Source organism: Sinocyclocheilus grahami, unplaced genomic scaffold, assembly GCF_001515645.1.
Source record: "Sinocyclocheilus grahami isolate Dianchi unplaced genomic scaffold, SAMN03320097.WGS_v1.1 scaffold31.1, whole genome shotgun sequence".
In the NCBI taxonomy this organism is placed as follows: domain Eukaryota; kingdom Metazoa; phylum Chordata; class Actinopteri; order Cypriniformes; family Cyprinidae; genus Sinocyclocheilus; species Sinocyclocheilus grahami.
Genome location: NW_015505210.1, coordinates 4,593,528 through 4,607,398, shown reverse-complemented (window position 1 = coordinate 4,607,398; position 13,871 = coordinate 4,593,528). Strand labels below are relative to the sequence as shown.

At 36.3% G+C, this 13,871-nt stretch overlaps 1 protein-coding gene across 1 annotated transcript in view; it reads right to left on the bottom strand.

The window, feature by feature from the left end:
- prx (periaxin) overlaps positions 1 to 12,718 on the bottom strand; it is a 27,983-nt gene extending 15,265 nt beyond the window's left edge. Inside the window, exons 1-4 of the mRNA XM_016261786.1 lie at positions 12,400 to 12,718; positions 792 to 841; positions 582 to 689; positions 365 to 490 (exon numbers count right to left, since the gene is read on the bottom strand). Coding sequence (XP_016117272.1) covers positions 365 to 490; positions 582 to 689; positions 792 to 841; positions 12,400 to 12,457 — 342 coding nt within the window. The 5' untranslated portion in view covers positions 12,458 to 12,718. The remainder of the gene's footprint in view (positions 1 to 364; positions 491 to 581; positions 690 to 791; positions 842 to 12,399) is intronic.
- Between the last annotated feature and the right edge of the window lie 1,153 nt (positions 12,719 to 13,871).

Genomic DNA, 13,871 nt, shown 5'->3' with positions numbered 1-13,871 from the left:
CCGTACCCACTGTGTATATATATATATATATATATATATATATTGCTAGGTGAATGTAATATATAAAGTATCATATATACTTTATATTGTATATAACTTTTAAATATAAATTGTAAAATGTAAATATAAAATTATAAAATACAAATGTGCAATGGTGAAGGCTGGGGGTTAAACAAGTCATTTAATTTCAGATTTTGAATTCTTTCTAAAAGCTATTAATCTTACATAACACTAATTAAGCTTTGAGTTGTATACATACATTTTTTTTTAAAGGAAGTTCAAAGGATGTTCATACTATATTTCACAAAGGTGCTTTTTAATCATTTTGAGAGCAGTCCTTATTATGGGATGTTTTCATTCATACCTCATTCTTATTGTCTGTCTTGGGGGGTTCCTCCATGTCTGTGAGGGTGGATTGGGTGTCTCTAAGCTGGCTTCTCTTCTGACTCAAAACTTGTTTTAGTTCTGCATGGAGTTTTTCCTTCTGAACCTTGGAAACAAATTTGGAAATAAGATCGTGAGAGGTCTGAGATCCACATCTCCACATAGCTGGGCTCACAGATTACATTTGTAGTACTCACAATTCGCTCTGGGCTGTCCTGTTCATCAGCAGAGATGCTGTGGTGTGTACTTAGATGAGCGCCAAAGGGAGGCCTGTCCGAGGGAGGAGAGCGTCTTTTGTTGTTTACCTGTGTGTAAAGAGGCAAACAAGGCAGACATGAGATCAATAAAATAAAACAGCCATTTGTATTGGCTTTAAAGAGGTAATGGTTTGACAAGTGACAACCTACAGCTGAATCTCTGGCTTCTGGATTCCCATGACTGTCCTCTCGGTCAGAGTCTGAAATTAGAGCAGGTTTACAATGTCAGGAGCCATCAGTCAAAATGCCTTGACTGTAATAATGCATTTAGGCCCATTTAGACCAGGTACAATATGTAAAAATAAGTACACTTTAACAGACTTTAAAATAATTGTTATGGAAATGATATACTTTAAAACAATAATATACTTAAGAGTGTTTTCGGATACTTACAGTAATTGCATGTTATTTACAATTAAATTGTTGTTTAAATTAATTATTGTTTAATTATTAATGTATTAAATGCAATTAGTTTAATTTTTGACCCACTTAAGTAGGATGTAATTTCATAATTCTATTGTCTTTGAAATATAATTAAAGTGTACTGCTGAATGTACTGACAAGCATTTATTAATTATAACTGTAATATCAAATAATACACTAAAGTTATAATCAAGTACTTTACATGTGCTTTAGTAAGCCAACACATCAAAATAAGTGTACTTCCTTAAAGCTTTTTATTTGGAATTATTAAAAATTAGTGCTGTCAAACAATTAATCGCATACAAAATAATCATGTTTTTTTTTTTACATTATGTATGTGTACTGGGTTTATTTATTATGTATATATAAATACACACGCATGTATATATTTCAGAAAAATATGTTGTTTATATATTAAATATATTTATATATAATATAAATTATATGAATATAAATCTAGACATAAATATTTTCAAACTATATAGGCTACTGTATGTGTGTGTTTATATATACATAATAAATATACACAGAACACATATTATTCAAACAAAAGCTTTTATTTTGTATGCGATTAATCATGATTAATCATTTGACAGCACTATTAAAAATATATATTTTTAAAAGTATACTTTGTTGTGTTAAGAAACAGTAAAAAAAAGTCTCTCTTTAAGTACACTTAAGTGGCTTTTTATTTTATTAATCTTATATTATCTGCAAGTACATTTTTTTTAAATACCCTTTTTGTAGATTTGAAGAACAAGCGCACATTCAATACAATCAAGCACAAGGATTTTATGTGATCCAATCACAGTTGACCACACATCACCATTTACATCTGGTTGTAAATGCATCTTAAATGTATCTTGTGTGACCAAATGTGTTTGAATTTCATGGGAAGGGGGACTCATTTCATGACTGACTACATTACTTGCTGTGTGTTGCTGCATGGTTGTGATAAGAAAAAAGAAAAAAGCAAAAGCTTCACATGATTCTCTATCCTCTTAAAAACTTTTCAAATTCATTCTGTGATATTACAAGACCTCCAACTTTGCTTATAGTGTAAACCTACCTCACTATAATCAACCCTGCTGTTATCTATGAGACTAAAAAAATCCTGTCCCACCATAGATCAAGTTGCCATCAGGTTAGTAGGCCTGCAAACGGTGTCCTCTCTCTGCATGCTTCTCATTCCTCATTCGGCAGAGGTGTTTGGTATCTGTGTCTGTCATAAGAGTGTGTAACCAACATTAAAGGGGTCATATGATGTTGCTTAAAATAGCATTTGTGTATTTGGTGTAATGAAATGTGTTTATGCGGTTTAAGGTAAAAAAAAAACCCCATTAATTTCCACATACTGTGGACAAAGCTCATTGGTCTGAAAAGCGAGGTGTGCTCTGATTGGCCAGCTATCCAGTGCGTTGTGATTGGCCGAATTCCTCAAGCGTGTGACGGAAATGTTATGCTCCTTACTATACTGTGATGCCGTCTTCCAGAGCAGTGAGACAAAACCAATAAAATCTATTATAAACGAGGCATTTGTTGCATCCAGTGGGGACATAATTACGGATTATAATGACTTATACTGTCTTTTTACGTGTTGCGTTGCATCGCGCCGCGCTGCGTAAACATAAAACCATGTCTGCATTTGTGATCGGAGAAATGACAAACAACAAGTGCTACTCTACACTGCTCAGAACTCGCGTTTGAATCATCAGTGGCAAATTCTTTAAATATGAAAACATACTTACAGTCTGTGAGTCAGAACAGACGGCATTGTAGTCTACTCTCCAGGATCAGTCCTCCATAAAATGTGCTGCACACATCTGAATATTTGGGTTGAAGTGTTCTGGAACAGTGTTGTAAATAGAACTTAACCACTGAATTCTAGTCATGTCCTCTTTTGGAAGACCAATCAAAGTATTTTCGCTTTCACAACGAAACACACAGTGTCTTCACAACATGGCGGCGGTGGCAGCAACAATAAAGTTATGCCTTCTTTCTTTGCGTGAACATTTGGGCGCCGTTATGCAAATCTTCCCACATCGTGACGTAGACATGTGGGGGCGTGTTTAAACTAGGTGTTTTAGGAGGGCGTGGAACTTAACTTTTATAAAGAATATCTCTTTAGGTTTGAGACTTTGCAACTTTAGGGATCTTATCTATGCACGAACAGCTTGTAACACTCCAAAGAGAAAGGAAAACTTGAAATCGCATCATATGACCCCTTTAAGTGATCTGTAGACTGGCGAGCTGGTAATTTCTAATGGGCTCAGACACCCACGCTGGATAACCTGTTACACAAGACAGGCACACATAACACTAGCAGGTGCTCCTTTATCCTGCTGTGCCAGCTGTCTAAGACAGACCTTTTTTGTCTTATTTAGCACCACACCTCAGACTGCAAGACAATAAAATGTGTGTAACTTACGTTATATTGCATATTTTTTTGCATGATTTTTATATGTATTACTACAGTCACTTTTATTTAAAATAAATAAAAAAATAAAACACACTTAAAATAAAAACACTTGACACTGTGGGTGAAAAAATTTTGTTTTCTTTTTTACAGGAAAAAATATTTGTATATGAATGTCTGTGTCTATAACAGTGTTATTTTTGTATTATTTATTCACTATTACAGTTTTTATTAATATTTTCATTTTAATTTGTTACATTTTTAGTGGTTTTTGTATGTGCTTACGTCATTTTAATAGTTTTTTTACTTGGTTATTTTAGTAATTTTAGTACTTCATTTTTTGTCTGTTCAGCTTAATTTCAATAAAAAAATATTTATAATAGTTTTAGTTTTAGTTAAAAAAAATAACACAGGTTTGCAATCAACTGGCCATCCTGTCAGGGTGCTTTCCTGCCTATGGCCAGAAATGCTGGGAGAGACTCCAGCATACCTACGATAGGACAGTCGGTTTGAAAAATGGATGGATGTCTGTGTTTGTATTTGTGAGTGAAAGAGGCAGCTGTTCCCTAGTGATGCTATGTATGTCCAGAGGAGGGGACAGAAGACTGGAATGGTGCTGCACATATCTGATCTTTATATAAACACGAGCTGGCCTGACCAACATGTGCTTGTGTAATGACAGAACTGTTCACACAGCTCCTACAAATGCTGCCAAGCAATAGGCAAGCTGGGCACACATCAGCCAAACTCAACGGCAGTTTATGAACGCTCTTGAATTATATAATACATACTTGAGAAAGAAGCTGAGAGACTAAAATGTTTGTCTGGAAGAAAGAAAAGCTCATTTATGCAATTTAGACGTTCAGGAGATTAATGGCTCTAACTGATTCATGGGTACTGATGCGTAACAGAGAACAGTGACAGAGGGAAATTAAGATGTGATTTTCGAGTTCCTTACTAAATTTGTTACTTATGATCATGAACATTTTTTTTATTTAAAGACCTACATTTATATGAATTCTTCTTTATATAAACATAAAGTGTTTTGCATTAAAAAATATCTATTGTATGTATTATATTTTTCATTTATTTATATATTTTTTGGTCAATACATAATTCCCATGCTTTCATTTATCTTATTTTTGATAGCTTTGGAAAAATGTAGAAATAAAAAATGAGTAGGTGCAATCTAACTGATAACATCAGCTGTACAAAATTAATACAAATTGAGTTAGCCCCGATTCAACCCAGCCGCCTCAACCTCCACTGTTCAATTATGTCCTATTGAACACACAAGCCAGCCACTTACAAGGACAACAGAGGATAGAGAAGTAATTCTATTGCTGTTGATTCAATACAGTCACAAGATCATTTCGTATGAGAATAGGCACTTGATAACGGCACAAGAGTTACAACTGGACTAATGCCTGAGCCCTACCCACATGGGTATTTGTGCATCCCTAATCCAAACAAAGACACAAGGATAAGTATGTGTCATTAGATACAATGGTCCAAAATAAACAACTAAAATAAAAAAATTATAAAACTCTGAAGGGTCACTTAAATATCCACATTTTGCAATCCTCAGAAAAACAAACCCACGTCAAACACACAGTTAAGGTCACTGATGGCTGTCAATTCTCCGTCTATAAGAGAACAATAAGGGGAAGCATTGCTGACATTCTCAGAAAAGATCCGAGACTGTCTGAAGCAGGGCTGTCCAAACTCGGTCCTGGAGGGCCGGTGTCCTGCAGAGTTTAGCTCCAACCCTAATTAAACACACCTGAACCAGCTAATCAAGCTCTTACTAGGCATAGAAACTTCCAGTCAGGTGTGTTGAGGCAAGTTAGAGCTAAGCGGATGCATATCTGTCGTAAAATAATCAGAGAACAGTGACAGAGGGAAATTAAGATGTGATTTTCGAGTTCCTTACTAAATTTGTTACTTATGATCATGAACATTTTTTTTATTTAAAGACCTACATTTATATGAATTCTTCTTTATATAAACATAAAGTGTTTTGCATTAAAAAATATCTATTGTATGTATTATATTTTTCATTTATTTATATATTTTTTGGTCAATACATAATTCCCATGCTTTCATTTATCTTATTTTTGATAGCTTTGGAAAAATGTAGAAATAAAAAATGAGTAGGTGCAATCTAACTGATAACATCAGCTGTACAGAATTAATACAAATTGAGTTAGCTCCGATTCAAACCAGCCGCCTCAACCTCCACTGTTCAATTATGTCCTATTGAACACACAAGCCAGCCACTTACAAGGACAACAGAGGATAGAGAAGTAATTCTATTGCTGTTGATTCAATACAGTCACAAGATCATTTCGTATGAGAATAGGCACTTGATAACGGCACAAGAGTTACAACTGGACTAATGCCTGAGCCCTACCCACATGGGTATTTGTGCATCCCTAATCCAAACAAAGACACAAGGATAAGTATGTGTCATTAGATACAATGGTCCAAAATAAACAACTAAAATAAAAAAATTATAAAACTCTGAAGGGTCACTTAAATATCCACATTTTGCAATCCTCAGAAAAACAAACCCACGTCAAACACACAGTTAAGGTCACTGATGGCTGTCAATTCTCCGTCTATAAGAGAACAATAAGGGGAAGCATTGCTGACATTCTCAGAAAAGATCCGAGACTGTCTGAAGCAGGGCTGTCCAAACTCGGTCCTGGAGGGCCGGTGTCCTGCAGAGTTTAGCTCCAACCCTAATTAAACACACCTGAACCAGCTAATCAAGCTCTTACTAGGCATAGAAACTTCCAGTCAGGTGTGTTGAGGCAAGTTGGAGCTAAACTCTGCAGGACGCCGGACCTCCAGGACCGAGTTTGGACAGCACTGGTCTGGAGGTTAAATTTGGATGCTTAAGAAGACGAGTTTTGGCTTTGATAAATGTGCTGAAGTGTTTATCTCTGAAATCCTGTCTTTTGGTGACCGTTTAATTTGGTATTTTGCAAAACTGAGAGCCCATTCTAAACCATAAGAGTATGACAATGTCATTTGTTCCTAATGCAGACACAAACCACCCCATTAAATCAAAATTAGTTTTGAGACGTTCAGTTAATACCTGTGTTTGTTAGCTTTGAGTATTATTATGTCCTAAATGTTCCTAGATGTTAATCAAATTCACTTCTGTGTTCTCATTGAAAATGTACAGTCTCTATCTTCCAGCAAAATACAGCAAAATTATTGGTGACTCGTCCTGCATTATAGACTTTGTCCAGATTCTTGTCTTTAGGGACATGAGAAACAGATACATTTATTAGCCATTTTTATCTGTGTGGATAAAAGTAGCTTCTACAGGGGGGAAAATATATCTCTCATTCTTGGTTGTCAGAACTGAGTATTTTTACTGAGCACGTACGTTCTGCCTCAGGGGAGGAACACATGATGGATCAGCCTCTCCTGAGGGTGTGTAAAGCCAAGGAGGAAATGCCTCCCTTTAAACAGGAAACTAGGATATTTACTGAGATAAAATAACAACCAACACCAAATCTGAGAGAGAAAACAAGTTAGTTGGTAGTTAGTAAGTCCAGTCAACCAGAATGATGTCACATGCGTCAGCGCTGTTACAGGAATGCGTGATTACCCTTTCATTTCCACCCTAATAATAATAAAATTGAAAAAGTTCCCACTTTTTATAAATCGGTAATCAGTAACGAATCCGGTCTACGAACTTCCGTTCATTCACCACCAGAGGTTGCACGCTCACTACATGGACTCACACTACACAGACTGTTACATGTCACTCCGGACTACAGTTCCCATCATCCATTGCACTGACACAGCTGAATGCACTGATCACACAGCTGTCACTAATCACACGCTCACCTGAGAGCTATTACACACTCTATTTAACACCCACTCATTTCCTGTTCAGATCGCCGAGTATTGTTTAGAGTTTATCACTCTCCAAGTGTTAGCTACTTTACCAAGCTATTCCGTGTTTATTTCCTGTTTGGTCTCTAGTATTGTTCTGCGTCTTCCACTCTCCTGGTGTTAGCTGCTATACGGAGCCAGTTTATTGTCATATTTTTGTCTTTTTCATAGTTCCTAGTTTAGTCTAGTCTTGCCTGTTTTCCCGTGTATATATCTCTGCCTTTGTTTTTGGATTGCCCTGTCGTCCTGCAGTTTGAACTCTGTTTGCCCCTGCCTGGACCATTATCGTGTACCTGGATTATCTCTCTGTCTAGCACTCTGGATGTCGTTTGCTGATCGGAGATCCTTGTCTGCTCTTGGATTATTCTTGTCTTGCCCGTACCATACTCGTTTGCCATTGTTTGACCCTGCCTGTGTTCTGATCATGTTTATAAATAAAAGCTTGCACATGGATCCTCACGCTTCGTCGGCTCCATTACAAGTAATATATAATTACAAATATTGTAAATGCTAAATATGTATATAATTTTGTAACTTGTAAGCGTTATTATATAAATATTTAACTTTAGATTTTCTAAAAAGTGGCCAATGCTTTTGTAATTATTTTTGGAAGGCCTTCCAGAAAATCTTTAACAGTTTGTGTACCATGATATCATTCATCCGCTGCAATTTGTTACCTAATTTTGCAATATTTGCACATCGTCATTGCATTTCATGTAATTTTTTTGTATTAAGATACAGAGTCCTCAAAAGGTATTTGGACACTTAAGCCACAGCTCAAAAATGTCATTGCAATGCATTGTATAACAAAGTATCAAACTACTTTTAAAGCAAAGCATTTCAGAATTTTTTTTTATAAAGATATTTTGTTCAAAATTAACAAAGTATTTAGATACTTTCTGCAGTCACATTGCATATGGTTTTTTGGGGATGCTGTAATAATTGGCTGGATTAGTTATATAAATGACAGTCTCATCCACAACAGCAGCATTCTCCAAACAGAACCTGATTAGTGTGTGAGAGTCTGCATATTTCAGCGGCATCACAGCCTATCTATAGCGACATCAACAAGCCTCAACTCCGAGCCCCCCCGTACCCCAACCCCCTCCCCAGTGCAACAGTGTCCCATTAACACATCTGACTCCTGAAACGTGGCAGGAATGGCACTAGAATCACACACGCAGACATTATTCCCATACTCATGTTGGGAGGAGCTGGCTGAGGGATATCGCTTCCAATGAAGCACATGATGTACACCTGCAGTGTTTATCAAAACATATCAAACATCGTTGACAGCATCTGCAAGACATTCAGCACTGGTGCAGAGCAAAACATTTTAATGGGAAATAATAAAGCATAAAGTCTTGGAGTTGTACAACCTTGATTAATCTCATTAATTGCTGTTCCCCAATGACCGTTTGGTTACCAACATTCTTCAAAATATCTTTTGTATTCAGCAGAAGAAAGACATTCATACAGGTTTAGAACAGCTTGAGGGTGTGTAAATGATGGCAGGATTTTCATTTTTGGTTGAACATATATATATATATATATATATATATATATATATATATATATCTCAATGATACTAAAATAGCACTGGACAGTGCTATTGTGTTTTCAAACATTTTCATATTGCTGAATTGTTTTCGCTTTAATTGATTCCTTAAATTGTCTTTAATTGGTCTTTAAATGTCTTACAATTACCTCCATAAAACTCTCCAGCAACCCTGTCATTCAACAACTACATAAAATAAATAAAAACATAAAAAATCTAAACCACACCTGATGCGCATTCTTTATTCATCAGCAGAAGTATCATTTGTAGAAGAATTTTTTGTAGAAAAGGTACATTGCCAATCACCATCATGCACCGACCAAAGTGACCCGGACGCAACTAATGGTGTAACTATGACTTCCCAACTCATAAATACGCCCGTCCCCCTAGGACTCAATGCAGATATATGTACAGTGAAACAGTAACAAACAAAACTCTACTCAAGCAAGCAAAATCCAAACATCGGGAAAAGTAAAAAGAAGTTATGATAGGGTATGTTTTGGACCTCTAAAGCCAAAAACAAGATGGAATGGTAGGCCTATGTTTTTACAGTTTCTCTTTCTTGAGGTCTGGCAGCTGTTGTCTCAGGCTTAACACGCTTGCACAAGTAGCTTTCTATCCAGCAGTAAGGTGTGTCTGCTTGTTTTTGGGCAACTCGCCCGTGTTGAAACCGAGTCGGGGTGGTCACAAGACACTGCCAAAATTCATTATCCCCACAGCGTGACATGCAGGTGGATCCACAGGGTCAAAATAGCACTTAAAGCCTGTAGCCCGGGCACCCGGCAGGCGGGGTGTTCACATTGTTTCAATACATAAAAGTAGGATAAGCAGCATAATGGGATGGATAGGCATTCGAACGAGCTGGGGCGGCTTCCCTGGCACAAGGTGAGGTGTCCAGTTTATTAGCGAATGCAGCTATCAGCAGAACAGACAGCCAAGAATCTAGAGCAGACAGCTGGGTTTATGTCATGTGACGCTGATGGACTAACATACAGGCAATCACATGACAAAGCAAAAGAGAGGGATACAAAATGTATGTTTTTCATCTATTTTTTTTTACAATATCTTTCGACATTGATTCATCACTGAAATCCTGTTCAAGAAAAGCAAGTATAGATCTGACATTCTTCCTTTCTTTCTCAGATAAGCCATTATAAACATCTGAAAGAAAAAATCTGCCATCTCAAATACTTCCTTTTTAAACTTTACTTTTCTTTAAAAATGATTTGTAACTGACAAGCTGGAGGGCAAATGAAGTACATGAATTTAAGTCATTTAAATTTAACGGAATCATTTCAAAGCTCTGTTTTGAGCAGATGTTGCCATTTTTGTTGTGCTCCTCTAACACTAAAAACCGGCAATTGATCAATAATAGATTATTATGAATTATTAACTGTATCCTCCATTTCACTTTTCATCTTTTCATCATTTTGAGTATCACCTGGACTAAAAAAAGCCAGATCCTTAATGACATCATCCACCAGGAAGTGACATCATTTTCAGCAGGAAAACAACAACACAAACATTTTGTGATAGTAATTGGTTTATGTCATTTACAAAAACATTTGATATAATAACAGAAATTAGTAGTGATGATCGCAAAACATCAAAATGAAGTTAACTTTAGCTTAACTAATTAGCTAACTTCCAATCCCTCGCTGAGCGATTGATATCTTTAGCTCTGCATGTTCTGTTGATTTTCTTGTCATTGTGTAAATAACCAAGTTATAATTAGTAACGTTAAGGTGTCGAAGCTTGACCACCCTTGTAAAAGAAATGCACTTTAGCACACTTTTATACTTATTATGCAGATAATGTGCTTAAGTGTGACCTGAATGCAATATTCCCAGACACTTGTTTGCATGTTAAATGAAAACATGTTATCATGAAAAAAGCCAGAAAATTTCAGTTTTGACAATATGTGAACTTTAAAAGACGAACTGGTTTGAGAATGCCACCAAAGCAACTTCTGATCTGGATCCAACAGTATATATCACTGGATCCACTAAAATGAGCTTATAAGAAACTTAACCACTAAGTTTGAAAATAAAATTGAGGACAATGCACTAGCCACACACTTCTAACTGCAGTTCTCTAACCAGTTAGACATTGTTGTGCTGATAATGAGCCCATTATACACTAATGACACCTGTAAGTGTCTACTCTAAATCTCATCTTCATTTACAAGAGCATAATGTAAGGCAGGTTAAACAGCAACAAAATAACACTGAACTTCTGATAATTTATATAGCAACTGAATGGACTGTTGTTATCATGGCGAATACATGACATGCAGTCCCTTATGATTTTAGCTTACTTTTAAAAACAGTAATTATTGCAGAAATAATATACTTTAAAAACAATAATGCTTAATTGTGAATTGAATGCAGTGTTTTTGACACTTAATTGAATGTTATTTACAATTAAAGTGTATTAAGTTTAAATTTATATTAAATGATGTTTTTTAAGTGTGACTTCAGTACAACTTTATATGTAATTTCATAATTTCACTTCTATTGTCTTTGAAATATGGTTAAAGTGTACTTCCAAATGTACTGACAAGTGTTAATAGTAAAGTAAAATATACTTAAGTGAAAAATAAATGTATAGTAAAATATACTTTAATGTCATTGAATGCCATTGAAACTTGTATGTCATGTATTTAAAAATATGCCATTTGTAATGATCAGGTGACTTACACTAGTACATTTAAAATATTAACTTTTAATGTAATATCAAATAACAAACTACACTGAAAAAAATGTATTCATTGAATTTAACATTTTTTTAAGGTAAGTAGTTGCAAGCAATTTATTTTAGCTACATTTAAATAAACAAATTTAGTTGACTAACTTTCAAATTTTTTTTAATGTAGCTAAAATAAATTGTTTGTGACCACTTACCATAAAAAATGTAGTATCATTTTTTTCAGTGTATAGTTCAAATAATCAAGTACGTGCTTTGGTATGTTAGTCACCATCAAAATAAGCATACTTCTTTAAAGCACGACAAAACGTTATTAAAATATAGTGATTTAAAATATAATTTAAAGTAAAGCTTTTAATTTGACATTATTACAAAGTGCACTATTTAAAAGTGTACTTAAGTGAGAGTTTTTAGATTTCTTGATAATAAAGGCTTTTTAATTCACAAGAGTGCCATGGTCATTCTGAAGTATTCTTTGATAAACTCTAGACCAGAGAGCACCTTGACCTTACAGCACCAGAACCCTGAGACGCACTCTCTACTGTTGGACTTTGTGTACTTAAGTGTGTTGAGAAACATACTTTAAGTACATACTTTAAGTTGCCTTTTATTTCATTAATATTATAATGTCTACAAGTTTATAAAATACACTTGTAAGATTCGAAACACACTACAAGTGCACATTCAGTACAGTTAAGCACACTTCTTTTTCACGAGGGGTGTTATGTCAGCAAACCCACCTGCGTCTGAAGAGGGTGCCCAGGTGACACGGAAGATCCCTCGCAGACACTCACACATGGCAGAAGACAAGATACACGCTCACGCACACCGAACACGCATCCCACGCACCACTGATACGGGTCAGACCTCGGGAAGGCGTGCTGTGAGCAGATCGCTTCCAGTGAGCACGAAGCGGAGACGGTCACTGAGCCGTGAAGTGAGGGCAAACCGATACAGGAGGGGGTCGGAGGTAGACACAGAGAGTGTGATTTTGGGTTTCTTTGTTGGGGGGCATGTTGGTGTCAAAAGTGAACGAGAATGTGGTGGAGAAAAAAAAAAGAGAAGGATGTGGACAGAGGCTGACAACAGGGAGACAGGACAGAATGCTGCATTAGCTGGCGCAGAGAGTCAGCAGTTTGCGGCCCCCTGACTAAAGCTCCTGTCTTTTGTTCATCAGTGCCATGGCTTTAGTCCCGGCCCAACAGGGCCTTGTTATCGGGCTTAGTGAGAAACAGCTATCAGGGCTTCTGTCAGACAGAGCTCAACAGCTCCCACAATATAATTAAAAGAAAAACACATTCCCTCACTCACAGTCACAAACAGGCATCACTGCCAGCACACCTCTGCACTTCCTTCACTGCCATTGATTCTCAGATTGAAGAGGCAAGGGCTTACATCCAGCTGTCAAAAGATATACAGGACAATATGCATGATTGTGGTTATTTTGAAACAGATAGATCCGGTCCTGATAGGTCAAAACAGCATCCCAGTTATGCAATATACACCAAAGACCAACATTAGTTTACATGTCAAGGACTAGCTCTAGAAGTTTGACACACTACATATGCAGTAATTGTTTTATAAAAAGGCAGTGTGTTGGGTTTTGATACTTTTAAAAAGTGTAATTATTATGGAAATATACTTTAAGTGCAAAATTAATGTAACATTTTCAGACACTTAAAAGTCCCCATGAAATCAAAAGTAAAGTTTTTTGGGTGTTAGTATCAATATGTTAGTCTTAAGGTTATCTATAAGGCAGTGTGCTCCAAAACAGTGACAAAATTTGCATTTAGAAGATATAAGCATTCAAAGCTTGCAGTTCGTCACTTCCGCCAAAACGGCTCAACGATTTTTTTGACGTCACATCGTACTTCAGCTTCTCATCAAACTTTCTGTCCAATCAAATGCTCTCTAGAATCCGAAGTGCCCGCCCCCTACACTATAAAATAGACGCTGAAGCCGCGGCCGAAAACGATTCAAACAGTGTAAATATGCTTTCCATTGAGGAAAAAAAGAAGTCTGGTTTGGCGCTGTGTCACGCTAACCACCGCACCGCACACACACTCTGCTCTGGTCCAGAGATGCGATAACACAGAGCGGATCACATGCGAGAGTCGGCGTAGACCACAAAATGGATCGGAGCTATTTGAATTCTACACAGAATGCTATATTTTACAGCAATATGGATGAGATTGTGGCTGGCATACCCTGT